Source organism: Mesoplodon bidens (genome assembly GCF_964165515.1).
Source record: "Mesoplodon bidens genome assembly, chromosome: 12".
Classification (NCBI taxonomy): domain Eukaryota; kingdom Metazoa; phylum Chordata; class Mammalia; order Artiodactyla; family Ziphiidae; genus Mesoplodon; species Mesoplodon bidens.
Genome location: NC_138168.1, coordinates 86,940,743 through 86,960,535, shown reverse-complemented (window position 1 = coordinate 86,960,535; position 19,793 = coordinate 86,940,743). Strand labels below are relative to the sequence as shown.

Sequence of the window (19,793 nt, the reverse complement as noted above, 5' to 3'; positions counted from 1 at the left end):
CCCATTCCCCGGGAGAACTAGGCTCAGGGAGACTGAGCGGGCTGTTCAAGAGAAGATCCCGCATCTGGGAAAAGGTGGCCCTGGGATTTGCCCCCAGACCGACCGCAAAACCTGTGTTCTTCCCACTGTCCAGTCCTGCCTTACTGACTCTGCGGGAGGGGCCGTCTGTTTCCACTGCGTATTTCTACCCCGCTCTTCCCTCACTGTTCCTTCACACATCCTGTCCTCCTGCCATCCTGTCCTCCTGCCATCCTGCCATCCAAGAAGCATTCATGGAGCCTGGGCCAAGCCCCGGGGCTGCAGCAGCGAATGTTGACATAACTTTCAATACGCTGACAGGTTAACTCACCAGCTGGTAGACCCGTTAAAAATCACACATGCTTGTTTATTTCTCAGCTCCGTGTCAACTGACTAAACCATGTTTCAGTCCCTTAGGAAGTTTCCAGCATCTTATCCTAGTTTTATAGCTATCTTATTTTTCTAGGGGAAAAATGCACATAGAATGGTTATGCTGCTGTAACTCAGAAACCTCCTTAGATAGTATTCTTTGGATTGATTTACCTTGCTATTGATATTTGTTTAAATATTGATATCTGTTGTAGTACATCATCTAGATGGGCCATTGCAGTATTGCTTTACACTGATCTGACCTCAGTAGTAACTGTTTTCTGTTACTAAGCTGTGTGCTTTTCTGATGATGGAACGTGGTATGTACTCAACATAGAACATTTGGACAATATAGAAAAGCATGAAGGAGAAATGAGTAGCCCCTTCATCCCAAGATAATCAGCTAGCAACTCAATTATTGTTTTTCCAATATGTATATCTACAAAATGAAATTGGGTTCACACGCTATATACTGCTTTGTATTTATTTTTTTATAGTTTCAGCTGTATATGACTGTACACTCAATTTCAGAAATAATGAAAATCCAACACTGCTGGGAGTCCTAAATGGAAAGAAATATCACGCAGATTTATACGTTAGGTAAGCTGGCTTCGTTTCCTTTCCAGAAAATAGGGCGCCCTCCCCAAATAGATAAATCACAAATGACCCGCAGACCTTCTTCCAGGGGAATGTATGAACGTATTAATAATTTCTTGTCTGCAGTCTGTACTAAATGGAATGTGTTCACAGTCATGTTTATATTAATAGAGACTCGTGCACTGATGTAAATAATTAGGTGAAGCCTCTTGTCTTCCCAGACACTTCGTGACTCTCACCAACTCATTCTCATCAAAGAGCTCAGGTCCGACAAATGAAAGACAGTATTTTACAGCCATTTTTGAGACTGAGTGTGAGAGTTTATTTTATTGACCCCCTTTCTTGGAGGATGTGTCTACTCCATAGAAACAGACACAGATAAGAGCATCTGTAATTTACAAAGAGGCCTCAAAGCAAATGGAGAACATTTCAGCAGCATCTCACTTATGTGTTATATTCCAAGCCAGGGAGCACAGAGAGGCAGGTGTCCTCCTTGACAGGTCTTTGTCTGAGTCATTGAATCAGGCTCTGGGCCATTCCCTCGTGGGCCGTGACTGCATGTGGGCCTGTATTTCCTCCCATATGGATGTGGATTTCCCCTCTTTTCAATCAACTGAATTACCCTCTGACTTCCACATTATCTAGACTACTACCTAAATAGAAGCCGAAGGATGGCAAGCATTGTTAGCTTGAACCTGTGTTCGGGGCACCCGGCACGGGCCTCCTCCTTGCTAGCTGCTCTCTACTTGGCAGGCGGATCCCTTTAGGAGAAGTCCCAGAAGATGAGGACAGGTGCGCGGCCTGGCTGCACAAGCTCTACCAGGAGAAGGTCAGTGCTACGGGGTGGGCTCTGTGCCATCTACAGGTCCTTTCCAAGCGGCAGCTGTGGTGCTTTGGGACCTCCGGGAGTTGATGGTGGAGCGTGAGCCTCTCCCACCGGGCGAGACCTCACACCCTGGATGTTAATGACCCCAGAGCCGACGCTCTACTTGGCGACAGGGAAAAAAAGCATTGCAAAATGTTTTTAAAGGGGCCTTCACAGAAAGAATGGAAGACTATTTCATGGGTGTAGTGGACAAAAGAGGAAGTTATGGCCCCAAGAGCCCTTTGTCCATTTTCCCGCCGCTGGTCGGAAGGCAAAATATTCTTGGGGGGTGTGGGTGCTCTCTTTGGCAAAGATGGCTCTGGGTCCGCAGTGTGGTTGCCTGTCTGGTCTCTAAAACATCACCAGCGTAAAAGCAGGACGAAGGCCCACAAGGGTCCACCTGGGCCGCATTTGACTCCTTCAGGAATCGGAATTAAGAGGTTTTCAAGCTGGCAGTGGGTTTTCCGTTTACACTGAGGGCAAAGTGTAACACTTAACACGCCTTGGAAGAGTGGTGGGCTTGGCCCCAAGGCACGGTCCTCTTCAAAGGACACACTCCCAGGCCTGAGCCCTGGCTGATGCCTGGGAGGGCTGTTCGCAGAAGGCTCCCCCGTCCTCTTTGTTGACACAAAGAGGCGCCAGCTCTTTCTCTCTGTCCCTCCTTCTTTTTCCTCTCCTTTTCTTCCCTTTCTACCCAGGGTCATAAGATAAATTTTATTTTGCTGAGCTGAACGCTGGGAAAGCCCAGTCAGTCCAGCTGTACGTGGGTCGCTCGGCCTCTGTGCCCTCCTGTCCAGTGCATTGGTGGCAGCTGCACACTGTGTGGACTCAGGGCACTTGTCCTCTGTCAACAGGTTCTCCTGCTCCTGTAGACTTTTGGGGTGCTGTTTCTTTCTAGGAAATACAGTTCCCAGTTCCAGTGTATAACATGCCACAGGATGATAACACGTGGAGACCAAAAAATGGAGGCATCATTAACAAAGTCCCCTCCCTGACAGGCAGACTTTATTACAAAAGAAATAACACAGCCCAGAGAGGCCATAAACATTCTGCTGCTGGAGCTGACGTCTGGCCCTGAGCCAGGCGTCTGTGTCCCACCCGGCAAAGTCACAGGGACGGAGCCCGCGAGACTGGCAGGAGTCACAGTGGCCACCACGTCACTGGGGAGCAGTGGGGGTCTTGGGTGGGGTTTAGTTTTCTAATCAAACCAGAGAAAAAGAAAACTCTGGAGTGAATACAAAGTTCAGAATCCTGCTGACTCCTAGAAAAGGGAGTACGTTTTCCTCTTGTTAGAGGTTACGGATACAAAATCTTGGCTTAGCAAATGTCTCACTGGAAACGAGACAGAAAAAGCATCCTCAGTTCCCCACTGTAACATTACAGTAGAAAAGCACTATCAAGGGTATTAAGGAAAAGAATTCAAGAAAACTTGCCCATTTTTTACATGGGAGAATTTTATGGTATGTAAATGACACCCCAGTAAAGCTGGTGTTTTTTTAAGGCACAAAAGTATCACCTCCTGTTTTAGTCCAATCAGGCTTCTGGAACAAAGTGCCACCCACAGGCATGGTGGCTTATAAACCACAGAAACTTACTTCTGACATTTCTGGAGGTTGGATGATCAGGAGTCAAGAGATGAGGGTGCCAGCATGGTCAGTCAGATTCTGGTCCCAGCCCGCCATGTTGCTGTGTCGTCATGGTGGGAGGGCTGAGGGAGCTCTCTGGGGTCCCTTTTATAAGGGCACTAATCCCATTCATGGGGGCTCCACCCTCATGACCTAATCACCCCCCAAAGGCACCTCCTCCTAATACCACCATCTTTGGGGGTTACGATTTCAGTGTAGGAATTCAGGGAGTTAGGTGCAAATATCCAGTCCACCACACCCCAGTTACCTAGTTACCAGGCTCCTGATGGCCCCGCTGGGATGAGAAAAGTCACCCAAGTTCTGGCCAGGGGGCAGAATGGGAGGCCTTGGCAGGTTAGGTGCCATCTCTCTGGGCATCCACATGTCACTGTCACTTCCTGGGCCGTCCTCCGTTTGGCCGACTGGCTGTGTCTCTCTCACCTCTTGAGGCTGGGAGCACCCTGCACATGGTACCTTGTCCTACAATTACTTGATTGTGTGATTTCCCTGAGACCCGCCAGGCTGGAGGGGCAGCCGGGAAGGGGCTGCAGAGTAGAGCCCCTGAAGTGCCCAGGATGGGCCAGGGGCTCTCCTTCCAAAGCGGCCCTTTGAGGACTCATGTTAATCATGACCTTGAGTGGTCAGAAAATCGCATCATCTAGTACATCCTGATTGGGAAAGAAGACAAGTAAGACAAGTACTTTAGACATCTCTATCTCAAGTTGTTAGAGGAAAAATTAAGCACTTAAGGTATAAGGTTTGGGTGTATGGACGCTTGTTTTCCAGAAAACTCAAGTAACTCCCTGGAGAACTGGGCCTCGATTGGGTGAGCCAGCCAAGCAGGGCCGCAGATGCTCTTTGTTCGCTGTCGGCCCTGGGAGGATGTTAGGGTATTTGAGTCGAGCTGGGAGACCCCCCCACCCACCCCTTGGCCATTTACCGGGTTCAGGAGGTTCCGGCCCAGCGGGCCGCCTGGCCTCATCGCGGGGAGGGCCGAGGCGCCGGGGGAGGGGTGGGGGGCCCGGGGGTGGGTGGGCGGCGGGAGGTCAGGCGGCCGTCTGCCCACAGGACGCCCTCCAGGAGGAGTACTCCCGCACGGGCACCTTCCCCGGGACGCCCATGGTGCCCCCGCGGCGGCCCTGGACGCTCCTCAACTGGCTGTTCTGGGCCTCGCTGCTGCTCTACCCGTTCTTCCGCTTCCTCGTCAACATGGTCAGCAGCGGCTCCTCCCTGACGTTGGCCAGCTTCGTCCTCGTCTTCTTCGTGGGTGAGTGCGGGGCCAGCGGGGCCTGGGCAGTGGGGGAGCATCTGCGGGAGGGGCAGGGAGGAGAGGGGCACCGTGCTGTCTGTGAGCACAAGGCCCGGCTGCAGATCCCGCAGGTGGACAGGCAGAAGCTCGAGCCGGGCCCAGAAATCCCAGACTGGAGGGCTTCCGCCCGGGCGCCCCCTCCCCGTGCGCATGCGCCCCTTGCGCCTGCAAGCCCCGCCGGGGACCAGGGACCAGGGACGAGCTCCGTTCTCCCCAGGCTCTGCTCATCGGCAAGAAAACTATTTCCTGGGTCCTAGCAGGAACCAACGAAGGCTCTTTGCTATTCAAAGTGGGTCCAGGCCTTTTTGGGGAAGTAAGTGTGGGTGCGTCTCCTCGGTTGCCACCTGCGCTGAGTGGAGATGTTGCGTAACTCAGTCTTCTCACTCATCCCTACGGGCTTTATTTGACCCGTATGTGGTTTCAAACGACAGACGTTTCTCCATAGCCCCAAGCTTCCCTGGGCACTGCCACTTGTGTTTGAAGTGGGGCAGCCAGTGACCACCGTGCACGGCCAGTGTGCAGCTCGGCTGGCCGGGGGTCCAGGGGAGCTGTGGTTGCCAGGCCCCCAGTGGGATGGGGATGGAGGGTTGGACCCAGCCTTTCTGCATGCAGTAGCAGGAAGGCGGAGACGCAGACCACGCCCTCTGGAGGAAGCTGGGGCTCCTTGCAGATGACGGCTGGGGAGGGCTGCCCGGGTGTGTGGTGAGCAGAGGCCCAGCACTCTCCCTGGGGGACATGGGGCGTCTCCAGCTTTGGAGGAAGCGACTGCTGTCTCCCCAAGACCTCATCACCCGTGAGTCCGAGCCTTGCTACGCTTTGCCCGGAATTGCTCTGTGTCTTGGTCCTCTCACGAAGCCTTTCTGCACTGGAGTCCGAGGTTCACTCTCCACAGTGTCATCAACTCCACTGCCCAAAGTTCTAATGCTGGGGCGGGGGCTCATGTCCCAGCCTGTTTGGAGTTGGCCCCAGGCTGGAGGCAGCCCACTGCAGCTGACCCACGGGCTCCATGAGCCCCACACGCTGGGCGGACTCTCCGTCCCAGTCGGCTCCCTGGTCTGACAGTTCGCAGTTTCAGCCACTCCCCATCTATCCACTTTTACATGCGTGCTGTAAACAGACTGTTGCCAGGCCCCGTGTTTGGTGCTGGGCACACCAAGGTGATTGAGACAGACGTGGCCCCTGTGCCCAAGGAGCTCACCGTGTCTGTCGTCTCCAGAGGGAGCGCTTAAACTGCAGCTTCTGAGCTCTAGACCATGTTTTCCAGCCTCCCAGTGGTTAAACCGGGCTCTGGTGTGCGTCCTACACTTTCTCTGCTTGGGCCAAATCCTGCTGTCGGAGAAAAGGCAGGCAGGGACTTTGCTTGTCTGCTGCTCTAAAACTTGCACCAAAAGCAATGTTGGGACATGCTGGGCGCTAAACGGGAATTTGAGCTGCTGCATTGTCCAGGGCCTGGTATGTCCTTCATTAACCCTTGCTGAAGGGTGCTTGTAAGTTACTGCACTGCATTCACCAAAGAGTCCTCTTTGCCTTAGGGATCGGCCCAGGAAGCAGAGGAATTCTGCAAGCCCCTGGGTACAGTGGGGTATGGCGCACCACGTCGTGTTCACCTCCAGCGCCGAAGGATTAAAACTTGCCACTGGAACAGCCTTGCTCTGTTTTAGTGTCCCCTAGTCCAGCTAGAGCCCGGCACCCATGCTCAAGGGTAACTGAGGCAGGGATTATGAAGTGCACCCAAGTCAGCCAGCTCTCAGCTGATGCTTGAGATTTACAAAGCTCCCTTCTTTGGTTCCCGTCGGGCAAATCACACCGGAGTCCCTGCGGGCTTCTAACCTGCCCTTCCTATCCCCGCAGCTTCCGTGGGGGTCCGATGGATGATTGGTGTCACAGAAATTGACAAGGGCTCCGCCTACGGCAACATGGACAGCAAGCAGAAACCCAGCGACTGACCCAGGATGCACCACCACCCAGAGGGGACCTTGGAGGACTGGTGGACACGGCCATCATCCTTGGAGGGACCCAGTGATGGAGCTGGGTGAGCCCCTGCTGGGGAGGCAGGGGCACGGTCTCAGCGCCAGATGGGGAGGAAGATGTGCTTAAATCCTTTCCCCCCGTGCTTCAGTTCTCTTTCTTTCCGTGTGAATCTGTGCGTGTGTATGTGTGATGAGAAAGAACACGTGTGAGTGAGAATGAGGTGCGGGTGAGTGTGATCTTTCAGAGGGTACTTGAGGTGCAGGGGGAGGGCAGAAACGGGGAACACTGGGGGAGTTCCCTTCCATCCTTTGGTGCTGAGTTTTCTGTAACCCTGGATTGCCACAGACAGAGTGCAAGTCACTTTAGGTAAGATGACTAAATTATGCCTCCAAAAAAGAGAAAATTAAAGTGTATGGCTCCTGTGTGGTGTGTTCACACAGCCCGCTCCCTCCTTCCATTCAGCCCCTGCCTTGCGTTTTGGAGTCTGGACCACGGTGCTCTGGAGGGCGCTCACAGGAGGGGTCTGGGGGGAAGAGGGCCCACGGGCCGGGGTGGCTAGACGAGGTGGGTTTGCAAACGCAGGAGCCCGCGAGTGTCTGCGTGGAGACGGCAGGAGCCAGGAGGCTAGCGGAGCCGTGTCCTGCGGACACGGCGACAGGGCCCCTGGGCGGCGGCGATGGTTCCCCAGTCTCCCTGCAGTGGAGTCTCTGGCCTGAGTCTTGAAGATGTGCCCAGCTTCCTGAAGAACCTCATCTTGAAGCCGAACATTAAAAGAAAGCCTGGGCGTTCTGCAGCGATTTGAGAGATGACGTTACAACCTCTGCTCATCTCGGCAGCAAGCAGAAATTGGTCCCCAAACAAAGGCAGGCTCACTTTAACAGAGGACCACGCCGGAGCCCAGGAGCTCCTCTGAGCAGGGTCAGGCTGAGCAGACACTGTGGTACGTGGTCCCCCTGGGCTTTCGCTTTCCTTCTGGAAGCCCAGACTGCCACGACGCGGAAGAGCTCTGCTCTTTGGCATCTAGGACGGTCTTTGGAGTCATGGTCCACGTGCAGGATTTCAGCAAACTGCTGCCAGTCAGCAGACGCCAGATGCAAAACAAGAACAGAGAAAAGCAGTAATATTTCCGGAGGAGAACAATTAGATACCAGACACCATGTGATCTCAGGCCAAGACGCCACAGCAGTGGGTGGGCTTGATGGATATGTGCGCTGAGCTGGAGAAGCCTTTCTCCCTGGACTGCCCCATGCCACCCGGTACTTACTTACCTCCTAGTTTGCTGCGATTATGTAAGAAGGGATGAACGGTCCCATATAAAAGTTGGCCAAATACTATTTAAAGGCTTATTCTATCCCGAATCATGTCCCACGTTTGCTCTTAGCCACTGAGCGCTTACCAAGCACAAGTGAAGTTACGAGAGGGTTTAAGAGAAGCTCTCTGCTTACGGGACCACTGATACACATCAGCGGAAGTGAAAAGGGGAACATCCTGGTGTAGTTGTGGGAAGAGAGCGTCGGTGAGGCTGGGCTGAGTGGACTCTTACTGGAGTCCCCGAGGGCAGGGTGGGGCCTTTCCCGCCCTGCCTAAGGCCACGTGCATAAGGCCACATGCCAGTTCCAAACGCTGCCTCCCCTCAAGAGCAGAGCTCTGTGGGCAGCAGCCCAGGGATAAGCACCTCAGGTGTGCACCCGTGTTCCTGCGTGTCGGCTCACACCTGGGCCGTTCTACCCTGGGGTCTCCTAGCTCCGTGGGAGAAGGCAGAGTAGAGTAGTCAGAAGCACTGGCCGTGCTCCGAGCTACAAGGTTCACCCTTATGGAACCCTGCAGCTAAGTCCCTGTAAGGCCTTGTGCGAGCCATTTTACCTCTGTTTTCCCAACTGTAATATGAGGGTGATTAACACCTACCTCTTGGATTGTCTCAAGGGTGAAATGAAGCAGTATATGTGATCACATTTTAAGACTCCTAAAGCATTAAATAAATAAGGGGGAAAGCTTAGAAAGCTGCCTCCACGCTGCTACTTCTCAAAAATGCTCGGAAATTACCTTGGAGTGTCCAAAAATGTGTCCTTTTTCTCAGTGTCATCTTCCCATTCAACAGCAGTAATCTAAGTGCTAATAACACACCCACTCCTTCTGCCTGGAACATAAAAGGGACACATAGACATTTAACCTAAATTGGCTCTGGGACCAAACACAAAACATAACAAGCAAACAAACAAAGCTGCTCACCAGTGCAGACCTAAGGGTCCAGGTTGGAGGAAGGCGGGCAAAACATTCTCCTTAGGAAACCAGAGAGCGTGGGCTGCTGGGGAGAGATCCTAACGGCGTTTCCGTTGTTCGGCTCCCTCCATGAAAAGACATGTCGTTCGGTGGTACAGGGACGTGGTGTTCCTCCTGCCCGTTACCGTAATGGCAGAGACAAGCATCCCTCCCCGAATCCCTTCACCCTGTCCAGGTCTTGCCGATGCCACAATCTCTTCAGCAGAGAACGGTGCTGGTTCCCAGGGCGTTTACTTTTTTCTAAGAATTAAAAACCTGTGGACGTGGAGCCGGCTCTCTGCCCCCGAGCAGTGCGGGATGAAATACGAGCATCACATCCTGTCTGTCTGACGTCTCCATCCCATGGCAGCTCAGGTCAGCCCTGCTCAGAGGCTGCTCTGAAACCCAATGTGGAAGAGAAAAATGCAAAGTTTCCTGCAGACTGGAGATCAGTGCAGGGTCCTCCCAGGTGTTAAGGGCCATGTCCGGGACCTGCAGCTTTGAGGCAGGGAGTTTAATGCACTTACTCTAGGAACCAAGCCCATAAAGGGACTTTCTTTAGAAAACACCAACCACCTGAGATGAGTTTAAGGCAGGTGGACTAATTCTGTGGCTGACATGGAGGAAAAGCAGATGCACGTTCGGAGCTAGTCGGCCACCTTGTTTACCTTTTGTAGCGAGACCACAGTTCGCCTTTTTCCTAGGATCACACAGTCGTACTGGAGTATCTCCTGACTGCTGTATTCTCTAAAGAAACCCTTGTTAAAAAAAAAAAAAAAGTAGCTACTGATGAATGTGTTTTTCTAATATATGCTAAGTGGGTCTGAAAGACAGTGATTTCGATGTACTAGTATCCAGTGACTGTGCCGCCAAAACGTAGAAATAGCCAACGTGACAGACACAGACCAGACCCCCTGGTTTCCGGGTTTCTCTCCTGGTGAAGTGGACAGTGGCCTGGCTGCTCCCCAAGCCAAACAGATTAGGCTTTCAGAGCCTTTAGGAACTTACTCGTAAACGTGGACAGAAACGAGAAGGCATCCGTGGAGGGACCTGTTCAAAACAAGAGGTTTCATCCAGCACTGTCTAAAGCGCTAGTCAGACTTCGCTCAGGGCTGCCGGGTTAGAGCGGGAGGAACAAACCCTCTGGCGACCGCCAGTCTGCTGGGTGACACAGGAGGGCTGCCAGTGCCGCTCTTCCCTGCCACGGAAGCAGCGTGGGCCCCGACTGCGCCTGCCTGTGCCTGCAGCTGGCCGTGTACCGCCCCTCCTGCCCCAGAGCTCCTCGGAAGGGCACCCACCAGTGTGACCCTCCACGTCACTCAGGTTGTCCTGTTCAGTGTCACCTCCTTCAGCAACAGTGTTTCCGACGCCTTAACCGTGCAGTTCCAGCGCGCTGTTTACAGAGCACAAAATAAAGAAGCTGGAACGCGTGTGTTCACTGACGCGCTGGCCCTGCCTTCCTGCTACGGTGGGTGGGTGGGTGGGACGGGGCTGAGCTGCCAGGAGCTGCAGATCGGGCAGCCGGTCTTTCTCCAAACAAACAAGCAAGCAGTCTTCCCACGGCCAGTCCCTCTGCCCTCCGAAACGACCCCGACCCCCTACAGAAGGCTGAGGGGCTCGGCCCTCACCGGGTCACCCGAGCTGCAGCGCCGAGCCTGGCAACTACAGACGAGCAGGTGCCCCGAGCTCTCCGAGGCTGCATCTCACACTCCTGCATCCCTGGCATGGGTTTTTGAGTATTTCCAGAGCTTCCAACAAATTTAAATGAAAACCAAGCACTTCGGATGCCCCGAGGCTTCCTGCCCTGCTACACTGGCATCCAAAGCACCGGGCGGACACCTGACAGGAGGTGGCTAAGCACACACTCCTGTTTCTCTTGATCTGTGACATTTGAGACCATTCACAGCATTTGCCACCAACTGGTATCTGTTTATGACATTCAGCTGTTGGAAATGACCATTATTTTGGTCAGAGCAGAATATCAGAACTTCAGCTCAATAGCTAGTGTATGTCCCCTCAGAGTGTCACCTCCGCGGGGGCACGGTGGGCTCCTGGGCCCCTCACACAGGGCCACAGAAAGCAGTCACGAAGGGACCCTGATTTACAGGCTTTAATAATCGAATTTCAATTGTCTTCTTTTGACTCCCTTTCCTAAAGTAAAAATCAAAATCTTTCTCAAGCACAATTAGGCCAAAGTAAAACTGGTCAACACTCTGAACTTCAGCTATCAGTGAAGAAAGCGTAGCGTTTCTCCAGTGAAGGGTAAGCAGTTCTAAAGCAGGCATTCCTCAGCCCCGGCAGCCTTGTCCTATTTGAATATTAAGGTTATGAACAGATTTAAAAAACAACAGTAAGCCCTTACTTAGATCTTCTCAGTATCTAGAAAATATCTCCTGGGGCTGTATTGGTGAAGCTTTTCACCGAGCGAGACTCATACAATTTTTACCTTTAATATTTTTTTTATACAGTCTTGTTTCACATGCTGGAGTGACTAAAGAGTTTTGAAATTTCTGGCAACTATGTTCTTTTGAATTTTAAGGAGGTAAAAGCAGTATGAACAAAAAGTTAGGGTTGCTGAAAAATAATAATCTCCTTCGGAAGGTGGGTAGGAAACCACTAAAGCTGCACATGTGTTAGGAAGAAGTCACTCTCAAACAGGAATGATTTAAATGGATAAGAAAAAAATCACCTAAGAGGAAAAGAGCCGTGCCTCTAGAATTTATAATAGTCGACTCAAGAAGAAGGAAAGTGATGTGCTGAAACGGCAGGCTGCTGGAGCCTGTGACTAGAGGACCCGTCCCAGAGTAGAGGACTGGGGACCCTTTTGATGTTAAATCAGGATGAGGCTGGGAATTTAAGAGGCTGTTGGGCTACAGGGAGGGTGAAACATTCCAAGCAGCACAGACGTTTCTATCATGGCATTAAATGAGTGATTTGCAAGGCAGTGACTTTAGACACTGCAACTAATAAGGGAGTTACCTGCTTCAACACGCTGGTAGGAACAAGCTCATTGATTTTGAAAAAATATGTGATCCTCCACTTACTAGGGGAAAAAAAGGCATGCTTCAAGGGACAGGGCTGCCCTTGTGTAAGCAGACACGCACTGTTGAGCAGCCAGCTCAGACTCCTCTTGAAGCTGCCTTCAGCACCTTTGTATAAGAAGCCCACAGGAGCCAGCCTTGTTAGCTCACAGCCACCCGACCTCAGTTTTGACCTGATGAGTGAATAATTCACCTTTTCATGGCAGTATACAGACATATGAATAAGGTAGCATTACACATGGCCGTTGAAAGCTAATACTCTTTTGTATAAGTTCTACTGGCCTAGGAAAATGATGTTTCTTAATTTTGCTTAGTGATCTAGAGCAGCATTAAGCAAACTAAGACCCACTTGCTGCTTGTTTTGTAAATAAAGTTTTATTGGAACACAGCCACATCTAGTCATGTGCGTGTTGCTGTGGCTGCTTTTATGCTACATCAGCAGGGTTGAGTAGTTGCAACCAAGATCCTATAGCCTGCAAAGCCAAGAATATTCAGTCTCTGGCCCTTTACAGAAAAGGTTTGCTGACCTCACTCTAGAGAATATAATGTCAGTAGTTGAGGCTGCTATTTTAGAAGAAAAAAGAAAATCTACCCCCTGCTTTTACATTACATTTTTTTAACTATCCTTACAATATGTTCAAGATATATGCTCTATTTGTAAACTATATATATAAAAGGAAATGGTCTTGTGGATTATTTTTACAATAATTTTTACCTTCACCATCTTCTATCTTAAGAAACAAAACAAAACAAAACAAAAGGCAAATTAAACCCAAAGCATGCAGAAAGAAGGAAATAATAAAGATTAGTGTGAGGGAAAAAAATGAAATGGAACCCAGAAAAACAATAAAGAATATTAATGAAACAAGAATTGATTCTTTGAAAAGATCTGAGTAAGAAATCACAAATACTAAAATCAGGAATAAAAAAGTAGACATCACTATCAACCTTACAGAACTTAAAAGTATTACTGAATTATTAATTAATTCCCACAAAGAGAAACCCAGGCACAGTTGGTTTCAGTAGTGAATTCTACCAAACATTTAAAGAAGTATGGTAAATAATACCAGTTCTTCACAATCTCTAAGAGGAGGAAAACTTCCCGACTCATTGTATGAGGCCAGCATTATCCTGATACCAAAGCCATACAATCACAAGAAATGAAAACTACACAGCAATATCCCTCATGTAATACAGAGGCAAAAGTCCTCAACAAAACATTACAAATTGCAATAGCAATACACAGATGAGATTATAAAGAATGATCAACTAGGATGTATCCCAGGAATGCAAGGTTGGTTTAATATACAAAAATCAACTGATGTAGTACACCATATTAATAAAGCACAAAAATCATCTGATCATCTCAATAGATGTAGAAAGAACATTCGACAAAATCGAACATCTAGTCACGATAAAAACTCAGTAAACCAGGAAAAGAAGGAAACATCTTCAACCTGATAAAGGGCATTTACCAAAACCCCACAACTAACACCATAAATTAAAAGAATGAATGTTGCCAACAACGGGAGAGGCCACAACGGTGAGAGGCCCGCATACCGGAAAAAAAAAAAAAACTTTTAGAAGAAAATATAGGTGTAAATCTTCATGATCTTGAGTCAAGTCATGATTTCTTAGATAGGATATCAAGAGCACATGCAATAAAGAACAAGCTGATAAACCAGACTTCAAAATTTAAAACTTCTGTACTTCAGGAGAAACCATTAAAAATGTGAAAAGCCACAGACTGGGGGAAAAAACAAACATTTGCAAATCAAATACGTAGTAAAGGACTTGTATCCAGAATATATAAAAATCTCTCACAACTCAATAAGAAGACAAATAACCCAATATAAAAATGGGCAAAAGATTCACATAGACACTTCACCAAAGAAGATATATGAATGGCCAACAAGCACAAGAAATGCTCACCATGGTCAGAGAAATGCAGATCAAAACCACAATGAGATAACACTTGACATCTACGAGAATGGCTATTACAAAAAGACAATATCAAGGGTTGGCAAAGGTATGGAGAAGCTAGAACTCTCTTGCGTTGCTGGTTGGGAATTAAGACAATGCAGCCACTTTGGAAGCAGTTTGACAGTTTGTTAAAAAATTGAACGTGGATTTACCATATGAGCAAGCAGTTCCACTCTCCAGAGAAAGGAAGATATAGGTCCACACAAAGACTTGTATGCAAGTGTTCAGAGCAGCATCATTCATGATAACCAAACAGTGGAAGTAGTAACTGAATAGATAAATCCTGTGGCACATCCACACAGTGGAGTACTAGTCAGCAATAAAAAGGAATGAAGTATCAACACAATGCTGCAACATGCATAAACCTCAGAGTTATCATACTAAGGGAAAGAAGCCAGACACAAAAGACCATTATATTAAATGTCCAGAACGGGCAAGTCTATAGAGACAGTAAGTGGCTTAGTGGCTGCCTAAGGCTGGGGGTAGGAGTGAGGAGTGACTGCAAATGGGCAAGAGCTTTCTTTCTGGGGTAATGGAATTGTTCTAAGGTGGATTATGATGATGGCTGTATACTATATAACCATCCTAAAAATCACTGAACTGTATACTTTAAATATTACATATTGGTAAATTATACCTCAAAAAGCTATTTAAAAAAACTGAAAAAAGAATTCTACTGAAAAAAAAATTCTAAGTGTCTGAACAGATCCTTCCGTGATGCCAGCTTTCTCAAGGACATTAATTTCTATGCGAGGGGATCGACTACCCTGGAGGGAAGGTGAATACAGAACCTGCTTGAGCAATTACTTGTCCAGAGTCAGCTGCTATGTGTAAGGAATGAGTCAGATATCTTCTAAAAAGATTTCAGGAAGCTTTAAGGTCAATCTTTAAAAAAATTTAATAGCAGAAAGAAATAAAAGAACACCATCAATGACATATAATCTGGGCTATTTTAGAAAACTAACTGCTGAAATATTTACATTCTGAAAAAGATGCTTTCTTGTCAAGAGATTATTCAGCAGTATTTATTTACACTGACCCAGTACCTATACATCTTGATATGAAAATAAACTGAGCCCCCAACATGTGATAACAAGGCTTAAACTTTTATCTGTTATAAACTTGCAGTTAATATACAAAGATTTAAAAGGGCCTCTTACATCCTTAGTGTTGTTTCATTTATCTCTTTCCCTTTGCAGCGAGGAGATTCTAGACCCTGAAGGAACTCCTAACCCAGCGCCCACCTTCAGCACACTTGATTGTACCCCTTCCTTTGAGGAACACATGAGTGACAAGGAGAGACCTCTGTATCAGATAATGTGTTGGCTCTGAAGCTGACAACCATTAAAAGACAATATAACTGAGCTTTCCTAAAATAAACCATTTATTGAAAAAAGAACCTTTTTCTTAAATTTCATTAATCAGCCTTTTGCATAACAAACCTGTGGCTTGCCAACAACAACAAAAGGTAAGGTTTCACAGTCAGTGCACTCGACAAACAAGAGATTAACAAGGCCCAGGACGCCTGATAACACTACAACTGCTTTTGAACCTAGAAAGGTCAAAAATACTACACTGATGTCACGGTTCTCAGTCACCCGAGAAACAGAGGGGACGGAGGCGACGGTCCGTGTACAGTAGTAATGGCACTTAACATGCAGCTTCTTTGCCTCGTGGACACCATCACTCAGGAGGGCCCCATGCCACGTCGAACAGACAGGAGCAGCAGGAGAAGTGACGCGTGTCACCTGTGCAGCCTTCAGTCTTGGAAGGTTAAAAAGGCTTATACTGCTTCTCAGCACAGTCTTTATGTAAATATTACATACAGTAGTGATTAAGAGAATTTTCCGAGTACACACACTACTAGGCCACAGACTGATTAGCTTCATTCTTCATCTGTGCAAACCTGTGAGGAAGGCAGGAGAGAGCTGAACCCTATTCATGCCACATGTAAGATTTATAGGTAAGTCATAATCAATGCATCTTGATGCTCCCAGTACTGTGCCTGGCACAGAGCAAAGGCGTAATCAATGCAATGAAATGTCAGTGCTAAGTTACTGCTCTATGAATTGACTATTGAAAGCATTTTTAAGAACGTATTTGTGGGGCTTCCCTGGTGGCGCAGTGGTTGAGAGTCTGCCTGCCAATGCAGGGGACACGGGTTTGAGCCCTGGTCTGGGAAGATCCCACATGCCGCAGAGCAACTAGGCCCGTGAGCCGCAACTAGGCCCGTGATCCACAACTACTGAGCCTGCGCGTCTGGAGCCTGTGCTCCACAACAAGAGAGGCCGCAATAGTGAGAGGCCCGCGCACTGTGATGAAGAGTGGCCCCCGCTCGCCGCAACTAGAGAAAGCCCTCACACAGAAATGAAGACCCGACACAGCCAAAAATAAATAAATAAATAAATATTTAAAAAGGAAAAAACGTATTTGTACAATATCAAGTCAATAAAAATTGCTTAGATACTTTATAAAGAATAAATACATTTTCATTTAATTACAAATCCCTAATATCTATGCAGCAGATCCAGCTATTGATTACTTAAGTTCACTCACCCAGGAATAATGTGGCCCCTATCTTGCATCTTGCATCTTCCTTTCCTGTATCAGGAGCTCCTCTGCAGGACCCTGTAAATGTTCTCTCCAGGTTTCCACTCTCATTCCATGTCTCCTCTGAATTCTCTCCCAGCAATATTTCTCTCTCTCAAATCCGTATCCTATCCCAGTTCTCTCGAGTGCCAGTCCTCAAGAGATGGCCTGTCTAAATGCCTGTCTAAAATCCCCCAGCAGGTATTCCAAACACACCTCGAACTCAATCTACCAAAGAGGAGACCATCACCTCCTGACCCAACCCTCAACCAGCTGCCCTCTTTACCTATCTTGGCGAATGGAATCTCGATAACCTGGAGAGCCCGGGAGCCGTCCTGGACTCCTCCCTGTCCCGCACCTTTCACATCCCATCAGCTACTCACTCACGGCCATTCTAACTCCTATATACGGCTGGTAACTCACCCCTGACCTCCCACTCCCAGCCCAGCAGCTGTGTCAGCAGCTTCCCAAGTAGTCTCTTACCTCCAGAGTGACTGTTCTAAAACACAATTTAATCATGTCATGCTTACAATAAAACTGAAATCCCTTCACGTGGCCCCTGCGTACTTTCCCAGCCTTATGTTTTGCCACTTTCCACATCCTGTGCTCCATCAGTATGTACCTATACACAGTTCTTTGGGTGCTTTACCCTCTTAGCAGTGAGCCCTTCCATGTCTCTTCCATTCTGTCCGCCATACTCCTCCCTGCATTTCTTGACCTGGCTAAACCCTCCCAAACAGCTCAGGCATCTCACTCTAAAGAAAGTTAATAGGGACTTTCTTAACCACTGTGCCACCAGGGAGGAATCCGCCTGCCAATGCAGGGGACCCGGGTTCGAGCCCTGGTCCAAGAAGAACCCACATGTCGAGGAGCAACTAAGCCCGTGTGCCACAACTACTGAAGCCCACGCGCCTAGAGCCCAGGCTCCGCAACGAGAGAAGCCACCGCAATGAGAAGCCCGCGCACCACAACGAAGAGTAGCCCCTGCTCACCACAACGAAGACCCAACACAGCCAAAAATAAATAAAAAGAGTTAAAAAAAAAAAGAGTAATAGCTGGGATTACCCGACTGGATTAAATTCCTCTTTTCAGTGACCCTACAACATGGCATATATACCATTATCACAGCTCTTAACATAATGCTTAGTCATTACTCCCCGTCTCTACTCTCCCAGTAGAGATTAGTTGTTACTAACTTGTACTCAAGGAGACTGTGTACTCTATAAGAGGGAAAATTGGGTCTTTCATCCAGTCTCATTTAAAATTCGATTTAACAGTCCCAAGTGCACCTCAAACCATCCAAATGGATCAAGGAGGAGAACCTCGACGAACATTTTCCAAAAGAAAAAACGTACAAAATTCCCCAGCATAATACATTTAGTTCCTTCCCATTTCAGATATAGATATTTTATATTTAAGTTTCCAAATTTCCTTAAGTGCCAGATGCGAACAGAACTCAAATATTTAAACAAGGAGAGGACTACTGCCAAACCTTGACGAAGGAATGGTCGAGGAGCTGGCTGGCCGTCCACCTCATCCTGGGCTCACTTTCTAGGCAGTGAGAAAGGAAGTCCTTTCCTTCTGGGCTTAATCTTTCAGGGATTGGTGGCTTATGCCCCATTCCCACTTTGTACATAATCTGAAAGTTGTGTTCATATTCATGCCAAGGTCTCTAAAAACAGAAAAAAAAATCAGGTTTTAATACTACATGGCCATACAGAAATGCAACTGCCCAATCTCTTTTTAGGCATCTCAATGCTGACACATATTGAGGCTGGCAAACTTTTACTTAAAGGGCCAAACGGTAACTATTTTAGGCTTGCAGGCCATATGGTCTCTGTCACACCTATTCAGTTCTCCCACTGTAGCATGAAAGCAGCCTTAGGCTATAATATAATAAAGGAATGGGTATGACCATGTGCCAATAAAACTTTATTTACAAAACCAGGTGGTGAGCATAGTCTGCCTACCCCATTTAGGTGTCCAATTAGTACAGTATTATCTAGATGCCATCATCATGTAAATAAGAAATGTAACATATAAAATAATATAAAAATGTCAAACAAAATTCAACAGTTATCATACAGGGATGTTTAATATGCTACCTTGTTGAATAATCAGCATCAAATTATTGCTAATTTGCAAAGCTTATTTTATTATGATTAGAGGGAAATGAGATTCACGGGGGAAAGAACTGAGTTTGTATGGCATCCTAATATGTGTACCATCGTTTAGTTATTGAGAAACATGTTCTTCAGTGTGAGAACTTGTTCTTTTTCTGATGCATGGCTTGGCTGAAATAACAGATATCATGGGCATCTTTCTATGTTAATGCTAATAGAAATAATATTAGCTAATAGTTAGTAAGCACTTATTTTCAGCAGCTGCGAGGTATAGCTGTATAATAATTTCCTACTAGTAACACTTAAGAGGTTTCTAACTTTTTTGCTTTATAAGTAATGGCTACACCCCCCACACACACTGTGCCTCGATATATTTGTATAATTGTTCATTGGTGGTATCTTCATCAGAAGACCAGTTTTCAGGTACTGTGTCATACACAACAGCTTCACTGCCCTGCAAATGCTCGTGCTCTACCTATTTCCTCCCTCTCCCACAGCCCCTGTCAACCACTGATCTTTTACTGCCTTTATTGTTTTGCCTCTTCTGGAGTGTCATATAGTTGGAATCATACAGTACGTGGTGTTTTCAGATTGGCTTGTTTCTTTTTTTGGCCATGCCTCGAGTCTTGCAGGATCTTAGTTCCCCGACCAGGTATCGAACCTGTGCCCTCAGCAGTGAAAGTGCCGAGTCCTAACCACTGGACCACCAGGGAATTCCCCAGATGGGTTTCTTTCACTTAGCAATACGCTTTTTAAGCTTTCTCCATGTCGTTTCATGGCCCAATTTCTTTTTGTTGCTGTACAATATTCCATCATGTAGATTATCACAGTTTATCCATTTGAAAGATATCTTGGTTGCTTCCAAGTTTTGGCAATTATGAATAAAGTTGATATGGGCATTCTTGGGCCAGTCTTTGTGGAGACGTAGTTTTCAACTTCCTGTTTCTTTTCACAGCTGCTTAATTCTATGTTTTGAGAATTATGCTTTTTTTCTTCCTCTGAGGAATTCTCTAAGTCATGTATCTTATAAATATTTGGTTCCTA

The 19,793-nt window shown here is 47.7% G+C and overlaps 2 protein-coding genes across 9 annotated transcripts in view; one reads left to right on the top strand and one right to left on the bottom strand.

Annotated features, from left to right (window-relative positions):
• Positions 1-15,308, top strand: part of AGPAT4 (1-acylglycerol-3-phosphate O-acyltransferase 4) — a 118,631-nt gene extending 103,323 nt beyond the window's left edge. For 2 of the 3 annotated variants that reach the window (XM_081250476.1, XM_081250475.1), the window contains exons 6-9: positions 885-987; positions 1,738-1,813; positions 4,543-4,741; positions 6,635-6,901. In XM_081250476.1, coding sequence (XP_081106602.1) covers positions 885-987; positions 1,738-1,813; positions 4,543-4,741; positions 6,635-6,729 — 473 coding nt within the window. In that variant the 3' untranslated portion in view covers positions 6,730-6,901. Of the gene's footprint in view, positions 1-884; positions 988-1,737; positions 1,814-4,542; positions 4,742-6,634; positions 6,902-15,236 lie in introns of those variants that run through there. The other variant, XR_014017167.1, reaches the window with a different exon arrangement.
• Positions 15,309-15,813: 505 nt separating this feature from the next.
• Positions 15,814-19,793, bottom strand: part of MAP3K4 (mitogen-activated protein kinase kinase kinase 4) — a 164,369-nt gene continuing 160,389 nt past the window's right edge. For all 6 annotated transcript variants that reach the window (XM_081250460.1, XM_081250457.1, XM_081250459.1 and 3 more), the window contains 2 exons: positions 18,119-18,298; positions 15,814-15,943 (listed from right to left, as the gene is read on the bottom strand). In XM_081250460.1, the coding sequence (XP_081106586.1) occupies positions 15,923-15,943; positions 18,119-18,298 (201 nt within the window). In that variant the 3' untranslated portion in view covers positions 15,814-15,922. The remainder of the gene's footprint in view (positions 15,944-18,118; positions 18,299-19,793) is intronic.